Here is a 24081-nt window from a genome sequence, read left to right as displayed (position 1 = left end):
ATTCAAACATTCAGCTGTCAGTGGGAAAAAAAGAATTTTCATGCCAGTATGAGGATAAACTATATAGATTAAAAAACAAGCCTGATGCACCGTAAGAATCTATTATCTTGGAAAAGTCTGAAGGAAGACGTTAACTTTAGCATGTAATTTTAAGATCATGAAATGTAGGACTCTGACAGTGCAGGATGTAGTGTGTTTTAATAAAGACATTATAGCATCAAGAATTGTATGTGTAAATGCTGGGATTATTGAGTGAACTACAGCACAACTGGAGATATTTTAATAGTGTGAAGAGCCTCCTAGGTGGGACTCTAGCTGTGTAAGTTTTCAGTTAGATTTAAAAAAACATAAAGTACAAAATCCAGAAATGGAGGAGGAATCTATTTAGGCTTCTGACTGGAAGAGTTTTTTCTTTACACAGGACACTATTAAACAAATAAGCATCTGTCCTCTTCTGTATTAGATGGAGAAGATTAAACGCACAGTGTATGTGTTAAAATGACCATCGGGGAAGCTGCAAATAAACATACAAAAGCATATAATGGCCAGTTTAATAAATTACTGGGGTTTGTACCCTCAAAGCATTAAGTAATTTGTCTTTCCTGATTTTATCTTAATGTTGGATTATTTAGAAATGCTCTTCAAAGAAGCAAGGACGTACTTGTGCAATTTTCTTTACAATGGCAAGAAAGGAAGTATAGTTTTAGTCTTTTAAGTACACATCTGAAATTAAGCTGTTATCTAGACTATAAAACTTAAAGACTATCTAGAAAACAAATCCAGTTATGGCTTAAGCACTTGAGAAAGTGAAATCTGATTTAATTACTTCTTTCAAAAGAAAATTACGTCTTTCAACTTTTTATTATTAAAACTCTACAGTTATTTTTATCACTGTGAAAAAGAACAAGCTTAGAAGAGAAGCTCTCTTCATGGAGTTTGCACTTTAGTCTTTGTTACTTAAGCTGAAAATCTGAGTCCTTATACAAACTTCTGCTTGTCTAGAAAATAAGCTAGAAAAAATGCTTTATGATATAGTATTTGTATTCTTAGATATGGGATTAAAAAATTGATTTAAGCATTATAAAGAGCAAAACGGGCATGATTTTTTAGTATTTTTTATCTTTATAAAAAGCTTGTCATTTTTGCTGAACATGCATAAAAATAACAGCAGGCTTTACCAAATGCAGTGAAAATATGCTGTTATGATACAGAAAAAGCATTGGAAGCGATGAAGTCACATTTCCATTTCATTTAAGACTTCTAGAAGCTGGTTTAGGAATGATTGTAGCATTACATGTATGTAAAGCAAAGCAATGAAGTTAATCTCTGTATGACTCATCAATTTTTTAAAGCACAGACTGCTATTGCAGCTAAATCATAAAGCTAATATGATGCTTTATTAGTGTTTGAACCGTAAAAGGTGTTTTAATGTTTTCATAGAATCATAGAGTCATTTAGATTGGAAAAGACATTTAAGATCATCGAGTCCAGCTGTTAACCTAATACTAAACCCTGGGCACCATGTGTACACTTCTTTGAAGTACCTCCAGGGACAGTAACTCAACCACTTCCCTGGGTAAGCGTATAGCAAATTGCAGAGAAAGACAAGAATCTGACAAAAACACCTTCCCCCTCCATGAAATGAGCGTGTCACTAGAACTAAGAAGGATGAGAAAAGGGAAAAAACCCCAAACATGTAGAAGTATGTGAGGACTCTTGAATTCCACAGCTACTTCATGCCCGATTCTGTAAGATGTGGTAAATCTAATAATTTTTAATTGTAGAGCAAAGCAAGAGCTGTGTTACACAGGATTATGGTTACAATTATTTTTAACAGTAATTTTATAACTGCTTTCTTTGTTTGTGCTCCATGCATAGGGAGTTGGCCTCTCAGTCCATGGATGTTTCCGAGTTGCTACAGAAAAGACACTTTTTGCAATGCCAGAAACAGCAATAGGTAAGTATTTTAACAGATTATCATGTGTTAATGTGTTTAAAGTTTCACTGTTTGTGTAATCGGGATGAAATGTCTTTGACTGAAAGCAGTGATGAAATAATTTTAAAAAGGAATTGGAGGTGACCATATATGGAAAGTATTTTCTATTTCTATTTTTAATTTCTATTTCTATTATTAATACAAACTTAATCTGTATTCTGGGAGGTTGATCGGTTAGGTTCTTAACCTGGGGTTTACTTCTAGAATGACACAAAGACTGTCAGGATACAGTTTTTTAAAAACGGAAGTAGATCTGGGGAACCAAGTCTTTACTACAGATGTAGGCAGATAAAGACTGAAGATCCCAGTGCAATTATGTCAGCTTTACACTTGGAACTCAGTGTGAGTTGGACTGGCTGCTGAGCTGCAATGTTAATGAGACAGATTTTGAAATTCCAGTTTTTCTTGTAGATTATTAATGTAGACCCGTTACAGTTGTGCACAGATTGTGTCCAGGTGAGATCACAGTGTTGTCTTTTTTCTTTTTCTTTTTTTTAAATAGCAATATGTACCTTGTGTTTTCTAATGTTTGATCCTAAAGCTTCTGAGATGTACTGTCAGCTCTGAGATGTACCCAAGAAAATGTTGTTTCTCAGAGCTATATGAAGATGATGATAGGACTCCAGAAAAGTCAGTCAGATTAAAGTGAACCTTCTTGTGAAATCATTTATGTTTCCCTTCAAGACAATCCTGGCACCAACAGGGTATCCACATTGAACCTAGTATTGTCTGGCATTAATGCTTTCATCAGTGCCCACATTCCTTCTCCCCGCTTATCAACATTTATGAAGAGTGCACAAAACCTGTTACGTATCCTGCATTTCTGTCCTGCAAAATTTCTAGTTTGTACATCTTTCCAAGGCAAGGCAGCTGAAGGATGACTGTGGTTGTTCTTATCTACATGTCCTCAAGCAGAAGAATGAGGCTAGTCTGTAATATGTGGCCCTGTTGAACACATTTACTCAGAATAGAGAACCTCATCTGGCAGTTAAACAGCTTAGGTTCAATCCCAGTGTCACCTCAAAGGTTTAGTTTTAAGGAGTAACAACCGTTATTTTCTTAAAAGAATTTCCAGTTACACAATGTTAAAACTAAGAAATAGTGTAAAATCAGGACTCAGTTCTGAAAAGAGAATAAATTTTATTGAGAATATTTTAAGCATAATAATGTCATTACAACTAAAATGCAAATGCACGCTTAGCTAATGATTGGATTTTTGTAGTTCCCTGTTAGTAACACTTGAAAGGTCTAGCATTTTTCATATTTTTAAAGGGTATCTTACATGTATTATCTATTGTTTATTGCTATCCAGCCAGTATGAAGTGTTTCACAGGACTTATTCTGAAATTCTTAAAATTAAATGAGCTGTGAGTATCAAGTCACTCATAATAAACCCCCCCAAATATAAGCAAGCTTATTATCATTCTAACTGCTGAAAAAAATACTAGAGCAATTCCTGCTAGCTGAGAAATGTCATGTAACTTTGCTGAATTTGGGATGAGAAAAACAAAAACCATTGCAGCCTCCAAATATTACTTTCTGCTGAAAAAAACCCTTTGTTAACTACATAGCTCAAGCATTAATACAACATGAATTTGCTAAACTCCTGAAGTTCATGATCAGTTCTTGCACAAGAAAACCATTTGAAGGAAACAATTTGGGGTTTGGTTTTTTTGTTTGTTTTTTTTTTAAAAAAACTAAACAGAGGTTCTTTGGCATATAAAATTATTGTAATAATAAAGATACCTTCTTTGCTTTCTTCTTCAAAGGTAAAGATATGAGTAGACTTATATTAACAAAAATTATGTACTTACATACATTTCTTGTGTTGACAAGGACTATTTAAGCAAAAACAGACTGTGAAGACATGTAAACGAAAAGCTTAGAACTTGCTTAGGAAAGAAAGTAATTAAAACCCTTTTAGGATCAATTAGAAGTAAACCCACTGAAATCTGTTTGGGTTTAAGGGCTTAACAGTTTCGATCTCTGTGGTGTATGTTTAAAATGTCTAGCTGTCTAGATATTGTATTAATTGATTTTTTCATATGCTCACTTATTTTAGTAGGCATTACACTTTTTGAAATGAAAACGAAGCATTGATTCAGAAGCTATGTTTTCACACACAATTATGCTGCATTTACACACCACCATAAATAAAAGGTTATATAGATAGATAACCCGCTTTGCAAATTGAAATAAAAGGCAGTTCTAGACTGTTTGAACCTGACATAGTAAGATAAAGTGCTGAAAAGCAGCTTAGATGTAGGAGGGTGTGGAAAAAACACTGGTGGGAAGAACAAAAGATGAAGGAATATTGTAAGAGGTGGGCTTTAAGGCGATGTTATAATAATAGTGGGTGTTTTCTTGTCTATCCCTCTAATTTTTTAGCTTTCTGTAAGTCTTTTACTAATAAGTCTTCAACCACCTCCGCAAGATAAGGTAGGAATGTAGTAGCAGTACCTTTATCTTACCCTTGGCAACTGCAGAGTTTCACAGCTGGGATGGCAGTGAAGTTTGTTGCATCTGTCTCAGAGCGTAGACTGCACGTCAGCATTACATGCACAGGCTTTTAGCCTGCTCAGCCCAGCAGACATTCAGTTTTTCTCTTATTTAAGTAGGGCCTTGAGAAATAACTGGTAAATGCTAACAAAAGGGGTGGCGGGGGTGGGGTGGTAGGGGCAGAAATCAAGTCTATGGAATATGTTAAGAGAAGCCCAGTAGCAAGCGGAAACATTATTGAGAGAATTAAGAGGAATATGTAGTACAGGAACAAGAAGAGTAAAATTACAAGGAGGGAAGGAAGACTGAGTCCTTGAAAAGGATACAGTAGACCTATAGCAGATTACATATATGCAACCAAGTAAGTTTAAAGTGGATTAGTTACACCTTGACTAATCCTGTTTGTAAATTCCTTAATAATTAAAGAAACCTTAATTCAGTTTAGTTTTATTTGCCTCTAAAGCAATGTAAGCTAATCAACTTCACAGTTTATTTAGCACTAATTTCCCTGCGTATGGCCATGTGGAAGGGCCCTGTAGATCCCCATAGGAAGATGGCTTTTCCTCTGGAAACTTAATGGAGCATCAGGAGAATAAGACTTCAGCATTGGTATTTTAATTACAGCAAAGAGGAAGAGGCTGTTGCTCTTGCAGCAGGTGGATGGGGAGAATAACATAATTGCCTTTTTGCTTTGGAAGACATTTGTAAGGGAAGTGAAAGGAAGGCAGTGGTAGGATATCCAAGGGGAGGCAGATGAATAGAAATGTAAAACTAAATGACAGTCTTGGCATCAACGTTATCGATATGATGGCTCAAACTGAGAAGCTAAAATGCAGTGCAGGCTATTCAGAATGTGAGTACAGATGAAAAAGAAGGTAATGATGAAGAGTTTGATACAGCTTAGGGCTTTTAAAGGGTGTCAACAAGACATTCAGCATCTTAGGAGAAGAGCTGTCTGTCTCTGTAGCCTGTGTGATGAGGAATAAATCAGTTAACGGCAACACACACATCAGTGGGAACAGAAATAGAACACTACAGCTATAACTGGTGGGAGGTGGCTCCTAAAAACAATGTGATGTATTAGAGGCAGTAGAACTAAGGGAGGACCAAGAGAAGCTGAGAGATGGATCAGAGCATAAGGCAGTGATGAGCTTTAATGATTACTGAGAAGAGCAAAACACTGAAGAGAAGCTGTCCGAAAGAAACCTCCTCTGGATTCTGTCCAAGGGGGAAGAATATTCAGGGACCACTAATTTACCGCATCTTAAAATACTTGTAACGGAGTCTTTCTATATTACATACATTGACTCTTCTGTGACTGAAAGCAGTTACTTGCAAGTGAAAAATCACCACATTCTGTCAGAACCCTATTTAGACTCCTTATGTACATCTTAATCTTGCCAGTTAATATCTCTGCTTTGGCAAGTGTTTTCTGAGTTTCTAATTGCTCATTTGAATTCGTTTTCACTTATTTTCCTGTTCCATTTTTTCTCTCAAAGTGAAAAAAACACCACCACACCTTTAATTTCTTCAAAAGACTTTCCGTTTCATGAATGCACCATTGGCGATTATTTGGAAGTAGTAACTGGACGCTGCTTCTCTGCACTTCAATTTCTGAGACTGATACAGCTAAAGTTTAAGTTTTATTAAGCTTAAGTATGTTACAAAAAATTACGAAAAGTGTTTAAATTTATTTTGTAGGTGATTAATGTATATAGCAGAGTAAGGCAGATATTGACAAATTGATGATTTTAAATATTTACGCTTTGATAAAAATAGTTATATATTTTCCAATTGCAACTTCTGAAAGTCTTTTAAGTTTTATTCAAAGCTTTGGATTTTTAAAAATTACCCTAATCCGTAGATTTTTTTAAAAATATAAATAAATATAAGACAGTCACTAAACCGGAAAGTTTTGTAATTTTTGTAAATTGCAGCTTAGTCATAGTCCTGTCAAAGGGCCAGATACTAGGGCAGCATCTGATGCCTCCACCTTCAGGAAGACCCTGGCAATATCGTTGATCTATCAAGGAATTCTCAGCCCCAAAATTTGTTCAAACTTGGGCGTGCAAGAGGCACTTCATCTTTGTTTGACATTTTTATCATAATAAAAGATTTCAGAGAAAAAGCAGCATCCAGTTTGAGTTTGCACAAATTATTTCACAATTCTTTGTGTCACTTCTATTTTTTGCTGAGGGCAGGTGTCTGAATGAAGAATCATTCATGCATCTAAAAAGTCTCAAGTTGTTGGCAAATAGAATGAACACGATTGGCAGGTACGTGTTTGTGAATTACGTGCCATGGAAAGGATGCAGTTTGTGTTCAAGAGTTTGCTTTTAGGGAGGGTTTTGATGACAGAGGAATGTCAAATCAAGTCAAGAAGAAACTTGGGCGAGAGAGTGGTGCCTAATTCGGGGAGATGAAAGTGAGATGCTAAGAATAGCTACTAAGTTACACGCATGATTAGGGCAAGTTCTCTCTTCACTTTTTTGTTTTATTACAGGCCTTTTTCCTGATGTAGGTGGAGGATATTTCTTGCCAAGGCTATCAGGAAAGCTTGGCTATTACCTCGCACTAACAGGATTTAGGCTGAAAGGAAGAGATGTACTAAAAGCTGGCATTGCTACACATTTTGTAGAATCCGAAAAGGTAAGCTCCGAGCTGTGCTAGCAAGGGCGCAGCCTGCAGCCACAACAAGTCTGAGCTGTGCAGCACACCGATATACTTTTACCGACTGGAGTGTGTGCAGAGGCGGAATTATATTAGTTGGCCATGCACTGTGACCAGGGATCATGAGATACTCTCAAGCTGTCATTATAACACTTGCCAGCTAGTGACAGCTTTGCTTGGAAGAGGGAGCAAATGTTGCCATCTTCATGATTCTACTGTGGAAGGGCAGGATTTACTGAGCAGCATGGAAGTTGCTTGAAAAATTGTACAATTTAGACAACAGTGTCTGAAATTAGGGATTATACAACCGCAAAGATTTTAATCTAGGTAACACCCCATTAATGTGTTCTTTATCAGTCTCCTTGACAGATACCCTGTTTGTTTCCTACAGTGGCTGTAAGAAAGTGTGAAAATTAGTATATTGGATAAATTCAGTCATAACTTTTCAGTAACTTGCATGGATATAAGTGAAGGAGAAACAATTTTTTCCTTTCCTTCTCTGTGTGAAGACCCGTGACTGTCGTTGTGGAGCTGGTTAGATGCTATTTTGAGCATAGCGTGGTTGCCAGGCTCCTGCTCTTCCCTCTCACACCATTGCAGGCTGGCTTTACCTGCTGCAGCTGTAGCACTGCGCTGGGGGTCTGCTTGGGAAGCAGAGTCCTTTCCTGATCACTGCAGCCATAATTAAATCCAGATGGTTCAACACTGAAAAGTGAACTCTGGCTCCTTCTATTGTTTACCTGGTACCTCTTTAAGGCCTGTCTGAAAGTTGGGGTGGGGCGTTTATATACATATATGCTATGGAGTACTATTGCCATAGCACTAATAATCCAAGTAGTACATTTTGGTTTACTTACTTTTAATTAAATCTTATTTTTAATAGCTACCTGCCTTAGAGAAAGACCTGGTAGCGCTGAAATCTCCGTCAACAGAAAATATTGCAGACTTACTGAACTCTTACCACATGAAGGTAATCTGATCAATTACTGAAATCAAGCAGAATTGTTAAATATATGTAAATGCGAATTCTTTTTTATCCGTGCTACTGACCGTTTGTTTTATGGTTAAAAAACATCGGCTTTCCAAACTCTTTGCACTCTATAAAACACTAATTCATAGCACTAATGCCTACAGTGGTCAAAATCAAAAGTCTTTCTTCACTTTTTATTCATTTTGGATACCCTCAAATTCCTATTGTGATCAGCTTGCTCTCTGACTACGCATGCATCTAAGTTTCCAGCCAGTAGCACAATGATGCAGAAAATGTATTGCTCCTTAATTTGTCCTCTTTTATTCTTGGATTTCTAGCCTGCTTTGCAGAAGACAAAACAGATAGCCACTAGCAGAATGGGAGTTGTACACAATGGCAAGTGCAGTCTGGGGAGTTAGCCTGAAATTCAGGGATTCTGGCGAACACAAATGACAAGTTATAGTGCAGTTATTAAATTCTGCGCTGCTCACTTGGAAGCAGATGTTTTATTTCCATCCCAAAAGCTTTAGTGACCTGAAGAAATATTTTGCTAGCTTGATGCATTTGATGTAAATTTTAGCATTATTTTGATGCAGACCATCTGCAGTCCAGATTTGAAGCCTGAACTTAAAGGCTTGAGTTCTTCCTTTAATTTCTCAAATATTTTATATGTTTGTAACCTTGAGATAGTTGAAAGACTGTGAATAAGCACAGCAGTTATCAATAAGGTAAGTATTAGCAGAATGCAGATAAGTTGTAGGGAAAGCATCTGATATCTTAAAGTAAAAATTTCAGGGGGAGAAAGGTGCTGTTCTCCCAGTGGACAAACCCATAGTTCTCTGTTGTAATTTTGGAGGTGAATGTAACTCTATTGATAATACATAATTAGTATTAGCCCCATGTAACAATGAGCATGAAAATAAAAGGTTTTGGCTTTACTGTCAGTTTATTTAGTGGCTATTTTATCTTTTGATGTGCATTATAATTTTATTTCAAAAGAAAGGGAACTTCTGGAGTCAAGTCAGGATTCAATGTATTCAGTTTGAGTATTATTCCCCAGTTGTTTGGCTTTAAAATGAGCAGTGTCTACTCTTGTTATTTCTGTTTTGGAATTACAAAGTTTATATATGAAGATTAATTAGAAAAATAAATAGGATAGGCTGATATACATAGTAGTACTGATTATTTTCACAAAATGGAAAGCTATGAAATAAGAGTGATTATATGTTGCAGTATAGTTCTTTCCAAGATGACATTGAACGGAAAAGGAAGCTATGTATTTTTAGTTATCAGAGCTGAAATGACAGGGAACCTCTCAGCTTCAGCTGCTGTTGCTGAAGCATCTGCTTATGTCCTAAACCCCTTAATGCCAAAGATATGAGACATTTGACACAAGCCTTTCCACATAAGGCCAAGAGTTTCACACTCTTTAGTTGTCTAAATCAAATTCTGTAAAGTGCAGAGAAAGAATAAGGAAGATAAATGCCTTTTTTAAATACATATATAGATGCCTATATGTTTTTTTGAGATTTTTTTTTTTTTTTAAAAAAAAACATTCTCAAGTTTCTTAGTAGATTTATCTACACTGGCTTTCCTAGTGGATTTGGTAGAAATGTATTGATAGAATAATCATGATTACTTGCGTACAAGAGAACCACCCAGTCAAATACGCATACATAGTAGCTCAGAGCAAGCACTGCATTATGAGCTGACAGCTTTAACATTCACAAGATAAAGCAACAAGTTCATTTACACACACTGCAAAACTGTAATTGATTAAAAATGTCAGTGTCTTATGACATTTATGGTATTATGAAATTTCTCTAACAATTCATTGACATTTTTCAGCACGGATAAACTTTTCAGTCTAAAATAACCAAGTAAAATATGTATTTGTTTTTTAAATAGAGCAAAGTTGATCAAGAAAAGGGGTTTGTACTCGATGAACACATGGAGAAGATTAACAGGTATTCAGCGATCTTTCTTTGTTTTTCTTTTAGCTAAAGAACATGAAGGTAAATCTAATAACAGTATCAACTGGTCCACAGATAAGGTGATAGAAATGACATTCAAATTACTCAAACTTTTTTGTCTTTAGGGAGCTTTATCTGAAGCTCATTAAATACTTCACTCATCAGTATATTAAATACTTGAGCGTATTTGCCCGATTCATACACCATTGTATTAAGCAATTAACCTATGGCACATTACAATGAACATTTTCTATGGAAATTGGATGGGGATTTGTGAGAGTAATTGTTCAGTTGGACAGGAAATGTTACATAGCACATTTATAGTCATTGATATAAGCCTTTTTGTGATTGTTTGGAACTTCTGTGTGTCAGAAAGGGAAAGAGATAAGTGAGAGTGATAACAAGCAGCTGAAACTCTTGAAGAAAGACAGCAGTAACTAAGTTTAGAGACAAAAGGTGCTGACACCAAACCAGCAGAATGGAGCTGATAGCTAAAGGTGTAATGTGTTATAAAAACACAGATAAGAGTGATGGTAGCAATTAAACTTGCTGGATAAATATCAGAGTTTGAGAGTGAAGTTTATTGAAATGCTAGAGATTTGTGAAGGAAGAGGATGTGCCTGTCAACTGAGTCACTTAGAACTGAGTAACGGAACACATCGCTAAGAAAAGCCAAATCTGCTGATTACGCTCTGTTCTTAATTTCTGTGTTCCTAGCACTTCATAGGTAAGAGGAAGGCAGAAGCAGTTAATTCATTTACTAACATTTTTTCTTTTAGTCTTTTTTCAGCAAATACTATGGAAGAAATTGTTAAAAAATTAAAGCAAGATGGTTCTCCTTTTGCCATTAAGCAGCTAGAGGTAATGTCTTCTATGTTATTTTTGTTAGAGATTTTAAGTCTGATTTGGTACTTTCTTATCGGGGGCAGACTTTAGCCACCTTATTAATGTAACTAATACTACGTAACACCAGTAGGACATTGGACTGAGATCCTCAGGTTCTCACATACAGTCTCTGTGGGATTGTCGGTAGTTCTACGGACACAAGAATTTTCCTTTGTAAAACCACACAATGTGAATGCCATCATATGTTGCATAAAATTGTAATCTAGTAATAAACCCAATAAAATTAAACTCCTTTTCCCTTCCCCCCTCCCCACAATCAGGGGGTTGTTGGCAACAAAGGTTCCTTTTATAGCTTCTCATTTTATTGCCAAGGGTTGGAATAAAACGGTGCTGGAACAACATTGTTCTTTTTCTTCCCTTCCAGATCTCTTACTTGGGTAAACAGCACGCAATTTATCATCACAACCTATTTTTTGATCTTTTTAATGCATTTCTGAGTGTTGGATGTAGTCGCTACTCAAAAAAAATATACAGTAATACTATGCACTTAATACACACTTCAGCCTCAAAAGCAAGAAACGACTTACAATCATTTATAAGTAATGTGTGTATTTGGTTTTTTCTCCTTTGAAGTATATGTATTCAGGTGTCTTGGAGCTATTCAAATATTATAATTGGATAGAACACAAGCATTTTTCCAACAAAAGCTTTGTTTTAACTTCAGTTATAGCTCACAAAAGTCCTGCTTTTGTAATAAAATAACCATTTTAAAAATTTCAGTTGAACAGGAGGGATATAATTTTCTAATGTAGTATCATTAATGTTAAGCATCCTGTCCCACATACACAGATACATTTTTGGGTTTAGTTTTTAATTAAAGATTTAACATTTTATCACTGGAAAACAGTTTTGAGAAAGGAAGTTTTAAGTACATTATCTTTTTGCCAACCAGTGTGCCTAGTACGTTGCAAGAACATAGATTCATATAGAAACACATATTATAAAAGCGAAATTGTGGGAAAGGGAAAGCTAATTTTTTCCCCACTGGTATTCGAGTTTCATTGAATCAAGTAGTCAAAGGAGCTAGTGCCTGAATAGTCCTTTTATGTGTTTGTAGACCTGAATTCTGCTATAGGCTACCATCATGGCTTTCCCCCAAGGTATATAGGCTGTATCGTTCAGTTCTTCACTTTTTCCCTGTGTTATAGATAGCAAGGAAAGCACTCCTGTTAAGGGCTGTTGAGACAGTTTGATGGCGTGTTAATAGCAGTCACTTTCAGTGGTTCTTATTTCTTTATAGAATTGAGTTACAAGGCAGTATTTTGTTTGTAAATTTATAGTTCTGCAAGGATATTATATTTTTTAGTTTCTGGGGAGGTTGAAAACAACCAAGAATTATTTGTGTATAGCTTTTCCTAAGTTAGTTTCATACAATTTTATGGCACTTTAAAACATAATCAGACCTAGTGGAACTTTTTGAAATAGCTTATAGCCTTTAAAGGGTGCTTTGTTCAAAATACTTTTCTACTACAAAAGATGCAAGGAGTCTGGAAACACATTGTTACCTGAAATATTAACCACATAGTTTGTTCTGCCATGTTTGCTCATTACCCAAACCTGCTCGACATGTTCCTTCATCTGCAGCCTTATAACTCAGACCTCCCCTATTAAAAAAAGTTATTCTTGTTCATTGTTGTTTTAGGGTGTACTTTTGTTTCATATTTTTGATTTAGAAATTAAACCTATGTCATCTACTTCAAAGTTATGATTTTGTGGAACTGGTATTTTTATTTTTTTTTTTTACTTCCTGAACAACAAATCCCCCCAGCACTTTTGTTGCTGCTCGGGTTTTTTTATTTCATGTCTTTAATAGGACTTTATAGCAGCTCTTTTCTTTTATAATTTGTAAATGAATGACTGTCCTTGGAGCTGACTGAAGTTCCTGAATAATTGTTCTGTTCAGGAGATGAGACTGTGTTAATGTGAGTTTCTTCTGTTCATACATAAATTTATGGGAAGAAAAAAACCAACACCCAAACCCCACCACTAGCTTGCGCTTGGCAGTTGAGCATTTTACACTTAGAGCACTGGCCTGCTGTCACAGCATTTGGAGGAGAAGAGTTCAAAGAACTCGTTAGAGCAGGGAACAGACAGCAAAACCATGACAGTGAGATTATCAGACGTTAACCTTGATAGCAGTTTACCGGTTTGTGTGAAGCAAGTAATTTTCCTCATCAGTAGCATCACAGTACCAAAAGTATATGCATAGATAGTTTCCTATCACTTTGTGAAACCAATGTTTCGCTTCCATGCCAGGTACAGGAACAACAGCGTACTCAAATGATAAATTTAGAGACTATAAAGGATTCAGTAACAGCAATTTATATGTTTATTTTCTTTGTTTCCCTGTATATTTGTTATGATACGTATTAGTAAGCTTATAGAATAAGCCCTAACTGCAAGTCTAACACAAACGCCCTAATGTGGACGTACACCTTGGTACATTCACACTGGATGTACAGATAGCTTTTAGTGTTAATAAAAATGGAATTACTAGTTCCACTATAATCCAAGTATGCTGTGAGCTGTACTATCCCAAGTAGCCCGTTCTATTTGATCTACAGTACTTCTGCTTTTTACTTTCAAAACATGCCTGCTTGGCTGGCTTTCACATATCTGATGCTAAAACGGTTTGCATGAATAAGAATAATGTCAGGTTTTTAAAAATTGAGGTACGATACATGAGAATGGCTTTAAATCACATGTTGAACCCAGGTACAAATAGGTAGAAAGCTAGGATACTAACACACTTTTCAAACTCATAGTAAAATATTTTTTAAGACCTTTTACTTTCTAGCATGACTTTGTGTTCAGGATTTATAGGAGCCAAAAATCTTTAATCTGGGTGACAGAAGTACCACTTCTAATTGGATGAAGTAAGCACGTGGGATTGAAACCTGAAAAACATCAGATGTTTGACTTGGTTTTCACATGATGCTTTCTTAGAGCTTTTTTTGGCAGGACGGCGTACCTTCTGAGCACTGATTCTTCATTACTTAATAGCCTTCATTGTTTCTGAGTGAATTCCAGCGTAGTGTACAGGACACTGCAGAGACCAATAATTACATGACACCTTGCCTGGATCTACTGGGCAGGCTGGGATGCAGACACTAGCTCCTGAAACTTTGAATGGGTATGCAACAGGTGGGTGAGATCACAGGAACGAAGCTGAGTCATAACGTGGTAGGGTTGAATTCCAGCAAAGCAGCACTGTGAAACTCTGTGAACAGACCAGGAAGAGTGATAGATCTGTCCTTAAGCAGCTTTCCTGTGATGCTTTGGCTAGCTATTCATATTTTTTCAAAGCTTCATCCAGACCCATTGTTCCCTGTGGACAAACAAATGCTTTGGTATCTCAGAAAGTAAGTGATGCACATCCTTCATCTACTGCAAGTGAAGTGATACGCTGGACCTCTAGGAGGTTGGGTTTTTTTGTTTGCTTTTAAGTTAAAGAAAGCCTTCCTTAAGAACCCTCAGCAGCTCAGGTCAGAAGCTTTTATGGGCCTTGGAGACAAAAGATGCAGCCACTGTTCCAGCTGTTATTCTTGTAAAGGACTCCACGGAGTCAGTGCCACTGAATTCAGTCACCTTCTGATAGTATCTTATTGGGATATGGGTCTATTGCAAATTCAGCTTGTAGCTTTCAGGATCGTTATGTTGAAATCAAGATGGTCTCAAGGATACTGGAATAGATGTCAAATACTTCTGTGAAGACTTGTTTGCACTTTAGTACTCCCCAGTTCAGCCTATCCTGTCTTTTCTCAGGCTTGTTCCCTAGCACCAATCCCCTCCTCTTTATACAGAGAATTTATTTATAGATCCACTGGTGACTCATTTTTCTGCAATTACACCTACCCATTTTCTTTCCTTGTTCCTCTTCAGCCTGATTTATGGCAGTGCCTCCTCCAGCTTCAGCCTCACTTGTATGCCGAGATAAGGCAGCTGCTGGATGTACTAGACTGACTAGTCAAGCGCTGTTTTCAGATCTTCTCCATTTCAAATTCTTTGCCCTGGAAGAACTCACCATTACCATTTCCCCTATGGAACTATCTGGTTGCCCTGTGCGTACCATTTAACCTCGTCTGAGCAAAGAGTTTCAAATTTAGATGACAGAATGTGAAACTCAAAGGAAAAAAGGTCCAGTTCAAAGGTAAAGCCAGCAAGCATATATTATGGGAAATAAGGGGTCCAGTTCAGAGCTGCTATTTAAGACCTACATAGTGATGCGATTAGAGATACAGCTGGTTTCTTCATCTGCTGAAAGGCAGCTCATTTTTAAGAGAGCTTCACCAGAACTCAGAAAATGCTGGCAGTTTGAGCCAGCATCGGTTCTTTCTAAGCCAGCTTCTCTCTGAATCAAAGTGGTCAACACGCAAGTAACAGAAGGACAGAACCAGTGCTTTTAAGGTGCAAGCGTACAGCCTCCTGCTTGTATAGCAACTGCATGTTTTCCAGCTTAACCAGGCAAAATGGGTCACTGCTGTATCAGCTGGTGTCTGGAGAGGGATGAAGAGTAACTGGGAGCCAGAAAATATGTTAATGGTGATGACTGGAAACCTGCCATTTCAGTCTGTAAGGAGTCTAATGTCTGCAGTGAAAATAATGTAAAGAGGCAAATCTTACCATCTGCCATTTTTCTGTCGTGGTGAAAGTGTCCTAATTAACAAGAAGTGTCTATCGTACTGTGACTAATACAGAGCTTTTAGTTGTGTTTACAGGGGAAGAGCAGCCTTGTTTAGAGTGAGAAAACAAAGATCAGCAACAATAAGATGTAGCTCCTTTCCCCCACAACCCAGAAAGCTTTAAAGCTCAGTTCTGTTTTAACTCCGTTTTTGCCTTTCTCCCCACCTCCCCCTAGTGTTTACCAGCATGCTTTTAATTGAAGGATAGTCATGAGAGACAGATTTACAGCATTTGTTTGTGTGCCTTAAACAGATCCTGTCTGTTGCGTAATATTTATAGCCTGTGGCTCTGTCAAAAGGCAGCAGGCAAGACCTCCAGGCTTCCTATCAGCAGAGCAAAAACTGCTGAATTACTGCAGTATCTGTTGATCCCAGACAAAAAGCCCAGACAAATACGCATTTATGTTTGATTTCTTTTAATATTTTTCTTCCACAATTTTCTTCTTCATATATTGTCTAGTCTTTGCAGATGATCTTAAAGCAACTGCTTAAAGTTTGTTGTTAATCTTACTAATATTACCTTACTGCTCTGACTATTGTACCAAATAAAACTTAAATGCTGTACAATACTACTATCAGCTACAATATCAGTAACATCTAAGAGCAATTCAGACTATATATATATACGAATGATATTAAAAAATTGAGTACAATTGCTTGTAATGCTTACCTTTGCTTCTCAAAAGAATCTGTTTGGAACTGGCTTTCAAGCTGCATTAGATTCTCTGGCTAGTAGTAATTTGATCAGAAATAATGTGACCTTAGGAATTCTAGGCTTTCCGCAATGGATGGCATACATCCCAGAAGTCTTGCTGATAAAAGTTTGCGCAAGTAAGTTCTTTTAGTGTGGCAGCATGGCAGGAGGGAGCAGGAGTAGCTATCACATAAGTGAGCTCAGGGAGAGGAGTGCCATCCTTTGCTTTGAAGTTTACAATGGAGGAAAAAAACCAACCAAAACCAAACTGACTTGCAAATGTGTCTAAATTGAAGAGAATAAAAATAATTGTTCATGTCTTCCTCAGACTATTAGTAAGATGTCACCTACATCCTTAAAGATGACTCTCAGACAGCTCAGAGAAGGAGCTTCCATGAACTTGCAAGACGTACTGACGATGGAATACAGACTGAGCCAAGCGTGCATGGTAAGCAAGCAGCTGAGCCCTTTGTCTCTTTCCATCCACAAAGGGGTAGCAAGTTTATCAGAGAATAAAATTTATATAGATTACATCAAGGGCTCACAATTTATAGATCTTAATTTTCAATCTCTTGTGTGTTTGTTAGGCCGTCACTTTTTTCCAGTTCTATGTCTTTACGTGCAATTTGAAGGAGACTACATTAATGATGGTCAGATGGGACGATAGAGGGCTTTTGTTAAGAAAACTATGGTAATGTTACAATATAGAAGGGTTTTTATTTGGACCATAATTTTAAAAATCTTGTGTTCTTTATCAGATTTCCTGTTTAAGTTACTTAGTCCTCAGTGCCTCAGTTCCCATCCACAGAATGGGAGTAGCTGCATATCACTGCCCCTCAGGAGTACTGTCATAAATTTATGAAAGCAAACGAGATTTTACTACTATTTGTAGTAAAAGCTGAGTACTTGGATAACATATGAGGAAGCAATCCTTTCAAGTACAACAGAGTTGCTAATGGAATTACGTCAACAAATTCCTCATAAAGCTTTCCCGTGGCATCCTTATTACTAATTTTGTCACATTTTAAATTAAGACTTTTGTATATCTGATAAAATGATTTGTGGTAGTTAAAGTAGATGCTTTATTAAAAAAAACCAAAACAACCCCAAAAACCTTATCTGATACATTGTAGTGCCTGGCAGTGCCCTTGCCCTATCTTTCCTGAAGCTAGCATTGTTTCTGCATTGCTAGTGAAGCATGCCTAGGGGTTTAAACGTTACATTTACTTTTATAAACAAAAACCTGGATGTTTCCGGGATTCCATGTAACTGCAAAGCGTTTCAAGTGTGGAAAACACATCACAATTCTTGAAGAATTTCTGATCCAACACACCTTAGTCCCCATCATGCAAGACTCTTCAGAAAAATGTATGAGACAACACAGAAAGAGGGCTTGCACTGCGTGAAAGTCGGCTGATCAACTACAGTTCAACAAACTGATTTTAAGAGCTGTGGCTACCTTTAAGCAAGAGGATATAGAGCTCTTTAATAAGTAAAGAGAAAGTAGCAGAAGAGAACAGTACAACTGGGATTTAACTGAATCTTGAGAATTTGCATTTCAAGCAGAAGTGGGATAAGGAAAGATGAGATAAATACAATTTGTCATATTACAGTTTGGGTTTTTTTTTTTTTTTTCTTTTCTTTAACCTTTCAGAGAGGCCATGACTTCTATGAAGGTGTTCGGGCAGGTAAGCATGCACAGCAGAAGCATTTCTCAAACTTAATAATATGCAAACTCACTGTTGTATTGCTTCTCTGGAGGTTATGTAAAGTGCATGCAGCAGGGGCCCAGAGAACATTTCCCAGCTTGCTACAGTTTTTGCTTATTTGTTCAAAGGTGTAACAGCAGTGTTGTTTCCTTTGTGTAATCTCATTCCCAATTTATCCACCTGGTAATGCAGCACCATGAAAGGGTGTTCACCAGCTCATTGGGAAAGTTTGATATATATGTAGTGCTGAGAGTAGTGAGTAGCTATACATAGCATTTGTGTGGCCAGATTTAGTGTTGCCACATAGCTGGTTCAACCAGCTATAAGTTGGTTTAAGACTCAAAGTCAAGAACAACTATTCGCATAGAAAAGCATTAGAACAGAGACTACTTTCACCCACATCCAAAATATCTCCCTACAAAGGTGTCTTACTATTAAGTTTACATATATAGCTTTTTAATGTTAAATAATTCAGCATTTTAAGGCATTGGTCAAATAGGTAGTGGTAGAAGCAGAGCAGTGGCTCAGCAAGTTCATCTAGGGGACAGATTTAGATTCTGTCCTTGATTCTACTGCTGATTCACTATGCAGATTGTCAAACCCAATGTCACATCTGTTAGAAACTGTAGTAGTTATTTATGTACTATTCAGCACAAGATGAAACAAAGCACAGGCGTTGCCTTTTCCAAGGAGCTGACAGTACAAGACATTGGGATGAATAACACTTCGGGGTTGAGGGAACCTGGCTTTTAATTCATACAGTTATATACTTGAGGATGTATTATCACCTCCTCCTCATTTTTTATAGTTGTGTATAAAGTGGCTTAAAATCCACTTGAGTAATGGATGTTTGAGTGTTTACTATCAGTAATACTGTATTAAAGATAGCCTGGAGTGAGATATGTAAAGTTTGTTTTTACAGCATGGAAAAACTTCCTGATTAATTAATTACTCTTTAGTACTTATGGGCAGAGACTCCTTTGAAGAATTTACCACACATGTTGAGAAGTACATGGTTTTCATGGTGTTGGTAATGGGGACCAGGATATCTTAGAAAGATTATTCCTAGGATATATTCTAAATTGCCATATATGCTGATGAAATGTAGTTATTTGGGAAGTGACAAACTCGAAGTCCGAGAGTCAGATTAACACTAACCCAAGTTCTCACTTGTAGTGCACAAGGTCATTAAACCATCTGGGGATGCAGTAGAGGACAAAAGCAAATCACTTGTCAGTTTGTGCAGTTTACTGTGCAGGCCATACTGTAAAGAAAGAAGCTGCAAGAACAGCAGGACGGGAACTTCTCTTTTACGTAGGGTGATACAGCTAAGGCCTAGCTATATCAGGGGAACAAAAAAACAACCACCAACCACCAGAGATCCAGCTGCACTGCAGGGATTGCTAAGAATAATACTGTGTTATTGAAGGGCTTTTGCTTTCTGATTACTGCATATACCTTGTTCTCAGATTTGCCATCTTAAAATAGTGTTTAGGAGTGGTGCAAAATCTGACTCACGATAATTTCTGTAGTTGGGTCTGATCTCATTAAAATCATTATCCAACAATGTGCTGAGCATCCTTTTTAATAGGAAGTAAGATTATGAAGTACTTCACAGGATCAACCGTAGTGAATAAAAGTGATAAAAGTGTAAAGTATTAGCTTTTTCTTTATTAAAGCATTACATTCCAAGCATTTAAGAGGCAGCTGTTGACCCTGCCTACCACAACGTAAAGTTAAGATATCGTAATAATCAGATTTTAGTTTTTGAAGATTGTTTTTCAGCAGCAATGGCCATAGGTCAGGTTTTAATAACAGCTTTTATCTGCTTCAAATCATAATTTTAATAGGCATGCTAGGGAAGCAGTTTGTTTAAAAGCTTTTTAAACCTGCTTTGACCCGAGGTCAAAATTTCATTTTTCTTTTAGCCAGCTTTCTTTCAACCAGACTGAAAGATCTGCTGGCAGTTTCCCCCCATTTATGATTCTTGTGATTTGAGCTACTTAAAGAAATCCCAAAACCCTTAAAGCACAAAATACACAGATCATATTTCATCATACTTCATCAACATTTTCCCATATAATGGTAAGCGTGGTTTTTGAACAATTTAGGTATTCATTTTTCACCTTGATTTATAGAAGAATACATAAACTTAGAAATGCATAGCTCTGGGTAATTTCCAAGAACTTTGTTTTTTAATTCTTACCGCGTAAGAAAAGCGGTCATTTTTGGCATCAGTAATCAAACACATCCAGGTAGACTATAATCTCTGCAGTGCGAGGGGACAAAAATCTGTTAAATTAGCCTCCTAACACTCTGTGCAGGCATGTACGCTTCAAATGCGGTTGTAAAGGCATTCTGTGCCTTGCGGATCCTGCAGAGACCTTATTTCTGTGTGGCTTCTGCCCTCTCTCCTGCAGCGCTGGCAGGTGGCAGATGTGAGCCTGACCCTGGGCACACAACCCCCCGCAGCCAGGCAGGAGGCATGGAGATTTCATTGCAGCTTACAGAATTGCAAGTGCTTTGAAATACCAGCGTTTTGACCATGCTGAATGAATCTAAGCAATAAAACACTAATTGAAGTCCAGCAAAGTCACTGCTACTGAACAGAGGGGGATTGGATTATTTTTTTTTTTTTAAAGTAAAACAAAAGAACAAACCTTTAACACAGTGTCTATGTTCAGTTACTTTTATCTTAATGAACTTCCCTTAGCCTACCTTAGAAGTCCTCAGAATTTTTGTTCCATTCTCATAGTAATCAGTATCTCAAGCTGGAGAAACACAAAACATACACAAGTTAGTGCAGAAAGGGAATATTTTCATGATACTATTAAAAAATAAATAAGATTAAAGATTTCACTGGAAAGGCCATTATAAGCATTCAGTTTATCCACCAGAGTAAAACCAGCTACAGATCTAAACAAAAAGATTAACTTGATTACACAGTAGTGCCATGGAGCGGAGAAATAATCAGCAATTACTACTCTAAGTTGAAGCTGTAGTAGTATACGCATGGACTCCCCCCACCCCACCTCATATGTAAAGCATCTCCAGGCAGCTTTGGCTCCTGTGGGTAGTGGTCAAGATTACTTTGGTCAGACTGTGAACTTAAACTAAAGTTGAAGAAAATCATTAGGTAAGTACTACTCCAATGGAATAAATACAATCAAATTGGGACAATTATGTCTTTTAACCTAAACTAATCAATGGCTTCACATCATGACAATTTAAATTAACTGACAGGATCATAAATTTTAAGTAAGTTAGCCAGTTGTATGACCTAGTTAAAAAAAATGCTTTTACAGCACATTTCTTTTAAAGAATTGCCCATGTGGATTCTACTGTCTATGGAATTGCAGCTTTTATCTACATAATGAGTTTCTTTTCAAAATTAGTGTTTATTTGCTTCCAAGGAGCCCCTAGTCCTCTATTTGCAGGAAAATGGATGCAGGGCTCTGATTCGCCTTTCTCTTTGGAGATGCAAGCTAAAGAGCTGTGATACCTGTGTGTCTTCAGCTACAAAAATATTAATTAGTGCAGTTGCCATTTGAATGGTATTTATTTTCTAGGCACTTTCCAAATATCGTCTGTAGAGGGAAAAGTTAAAAAGAAGTTTTCAAGTCACACTTTTTACCACAGACTGCCATAACACTCACCTTTTGATAAAACACAAACTTTAAGGTCATTCTTTCCACTAAAAATCCAGCTCCTTTGCACATTTCTCATCCTGGATGGTTCTAGTTTAATCACCAAGAACAAAGTCTACATAGAAAGACACAACTTACCAAGAAGCCAGCTGGTACTCTTCCAGATACCTAGCCTCTGTGAGCATCTCCTGCCCACATGCCTTTAGAACCATCCTACTCTGAACTTTTTGTCAGAAAGGAAAAACAAAAAACCAAATTCAGATCTTAGCAGAGGAACTGAAAAGGTGCTTCTTGCCTGTCCTCCCTTATATGCTGGGGGCTGTGGCAGTGAGAAGGTCTCCCAGGACACGTGCATCTCCACATCAGTTGCTGATACCACACAGCTGAAGGGAATGTGTGTTGAGGAGGGATGTTGTGTAGCTGGTGCATCCTAGAGGGCCATGGTTACTATAGCTGTTCTACTTTAAATTATAACAATTTCACATTTTGATTAGCACCTTTATGGGTTTTCTTAGAGCCAGAAAGGTGCTCGGAAGGACGCTCTGGAATTCCATTCATATTGGTTGTTTTTACACACAAATAAACTCTCTCTCGTCTTCCTATTGTTTGCTAGTGTGGCTGTTCTTGCTGACATGCCTTCACCATTCCTGTGAGACAAGGAATGCTTTTTGAGAATTGGTATTTTTTTTTGTTATACTCTTACATGTGATTCACTCACTGATGATTTTATCTTCAGTGATATATTTCCTAGGATACAGTGTAAAGTATACATACTAAGATTATACAAATCTTCACAGTTAAATCTACATAGGTCTACAGTATCTGTCACATTAGTTATTTCATTATTAGTTTATATGATGTGTTTCAATTAGCTTTAGGCATTTAACACCTACTTTGAATCATCTCCTATATCAGGGGTCCTCAAACTATGGCCCACGGGCCAGATACAGCCCCCCAGGGTCCTTAATCTGGCCCCTGGTATTTACAGACCCCTCCCCGTCCCCCTCCCCCACTGGGGGTTGGGGGGGGGAAACCAAGCAGCCGCAGATGACTGCCTGCCACTGCATCCGCGCGCCGGCCCCTGGTTAAAAGGTTTGAGGACCCCTGTCCTATATGCTACAAAAAGCCAGATTTTGCAGAGAGATGTGAAAGCCCTTGTCCACAAGGAGCATCGTGCACACTGTTCCCAGTTTCACACTGAAAACCAGAAGTCAGTCAAGAGTAGTAGGTCAAACAGAAAACACTAATTTCAGGTCTTTTCCTTCAAGGCTTGGGCTACTTCTGAAGTGATCTACTGTCCCTTGTGTCATCAGGCAAGTCCCAGATATGTCTCTAGACAGGTCAAAACTCCAGAATTTTTATGAGAGTAGAAATATATGTGTTACAAAACCTCTTGTCATCTTCAGAGCACATTGATTCCCCACCCACCCCCACCCCCCGCCATGTACTCACTGTAGTTGTCTGTCTTGATGCAATCTGAAGTCATCCTAATTAGAGGAAGCTTACAAGAAACTTTTGTGTTTTTATACTCCACCTGACAGTGCTGATTGACAAAGACCAATCCCCCAGATGGAAGCCAGCTGCTCTAGAAGAAGTCAGTGATGAATTTGTGGACGATTGCTTTAAGCCATTGGGAAACAATGATCTCAAGTTGTAAAGATCGAGTCTATTGACATCGTATTCGCCTGCTTAATTCTATGATTATAAAAATTAATATAGTGTGATAAAGTTTGACAAGACTTTTTTAGCTAGCCTGAGATTTGTAAGCCTATTTTTTTTTTTTTTTTGCATTCAGGAACATTCTCTTTTGTGTTGCTGCCATCATAGCAAAATAATTATATCTCTGGTTAATAAGGGGGAAAATCACTTTAAGGCAAATTGTTATTTTTACTGCTTTACACAATGATTAACATTTAATTTGTTGCATCAGCTCTTCATTTAGGAGGAGCCTTTGGGGGATGACCTAGTAAGCAAGAAGTCAGGAGACCTTTGTATTCTTGGCTCTGTCACTGGTCTGTTAAATTGGGATTGTGCCTCAGATTCTTCTCTTTACAATAAAAATAAAATATACTTCAAGCTTCAAAGTAGTCAGAGCAACAAAGGAAAATACAAGACATGCTAAATGCATGGTGTTAAGTGGTCTTTTAAATAAAAGGTCAGACTGACACATTATTAGTCTGAGAGCAAGAAATTGTTCTATTGATTTAACATTTGGTCGGTATTCAGATTTGCTGTGCGATGTAGACATTGTTTCAAATGTCATAATACTGCCAGAGCCTCGAGCAGACTTCTGTTTCCTTGTAAAACCATTTTTTTAAAAAATGCCATTAAGTTT

The 24081-nt window shown here is 37.3% G+C and overlaps 1 protein-coding gene across 2 annotated transcripts in view; it reads left to right on the top strand.

The window, feature by feature from the left end:
* HIBCH (3-hydroxyisobutyryl-CoA hydrolase) overlaps positions 1 to 24081 on the top strand; it is a 43653-nt gene extending 19572 nt beyond the window's left edge. Inside the window, exons 7-15 of one of the 2 annotated variants that reach the window (XM_040603060.1) lie at positions 1879 to 1957; positions 6999 to 7144; positions 8049 to 8135; positions 10044 to 10102; positions 10888 to 10969; positions 16719 to 16838; positions 18045 to 18078; positions 23015 to 23059; positions 23288 to 23395. In XM_040603060.1, the coding sequence (XP_040458994.1) occupies positions 1879 to 1957; positions 6999 to 7144; positions 8049 to 8135; positions 10044 to 10102; positions 10888 to 10969; positions 16719 to 16838; positions 18045 to 18078; positions 23015 to 23031 (624 nt within the window). In that variant the 3' untranslated portion in view covers positions 23032 to 23059; positions 23288 to 23395. Of the gene's footprint in view, positions 1 to 1878; positions 1958 to 6998; positions 7145 to 8048; positions 8136 to 10043; positions 10103 to 10887; positions 10970 to 16718; positions 16839 to 18044; positions 18079 to 23014; positions 23060 to 23287 lie in introns of both variants that reach the window. The other variant, XM_040603059.1, reaches the window with a different exon arrangement.

The sequence above is a fragment of the Falco naumanni genome, chromosome 8 (assembly GCF_017639655.2).
Source record: "Falco naumanni isolate bFalNau1 chromosome 8, bFalNau1.pat, whole genome shotgun sequence".
Classification (NCBI taxonomy): Eukaryota; Metazoa; Chordata; class Aves; order Falconiformes; family Falconidae; genus Falco; species Falco naumanni.
This window is presented reverse-complemented; position numbering and strand designations above follow the sequence as displayed.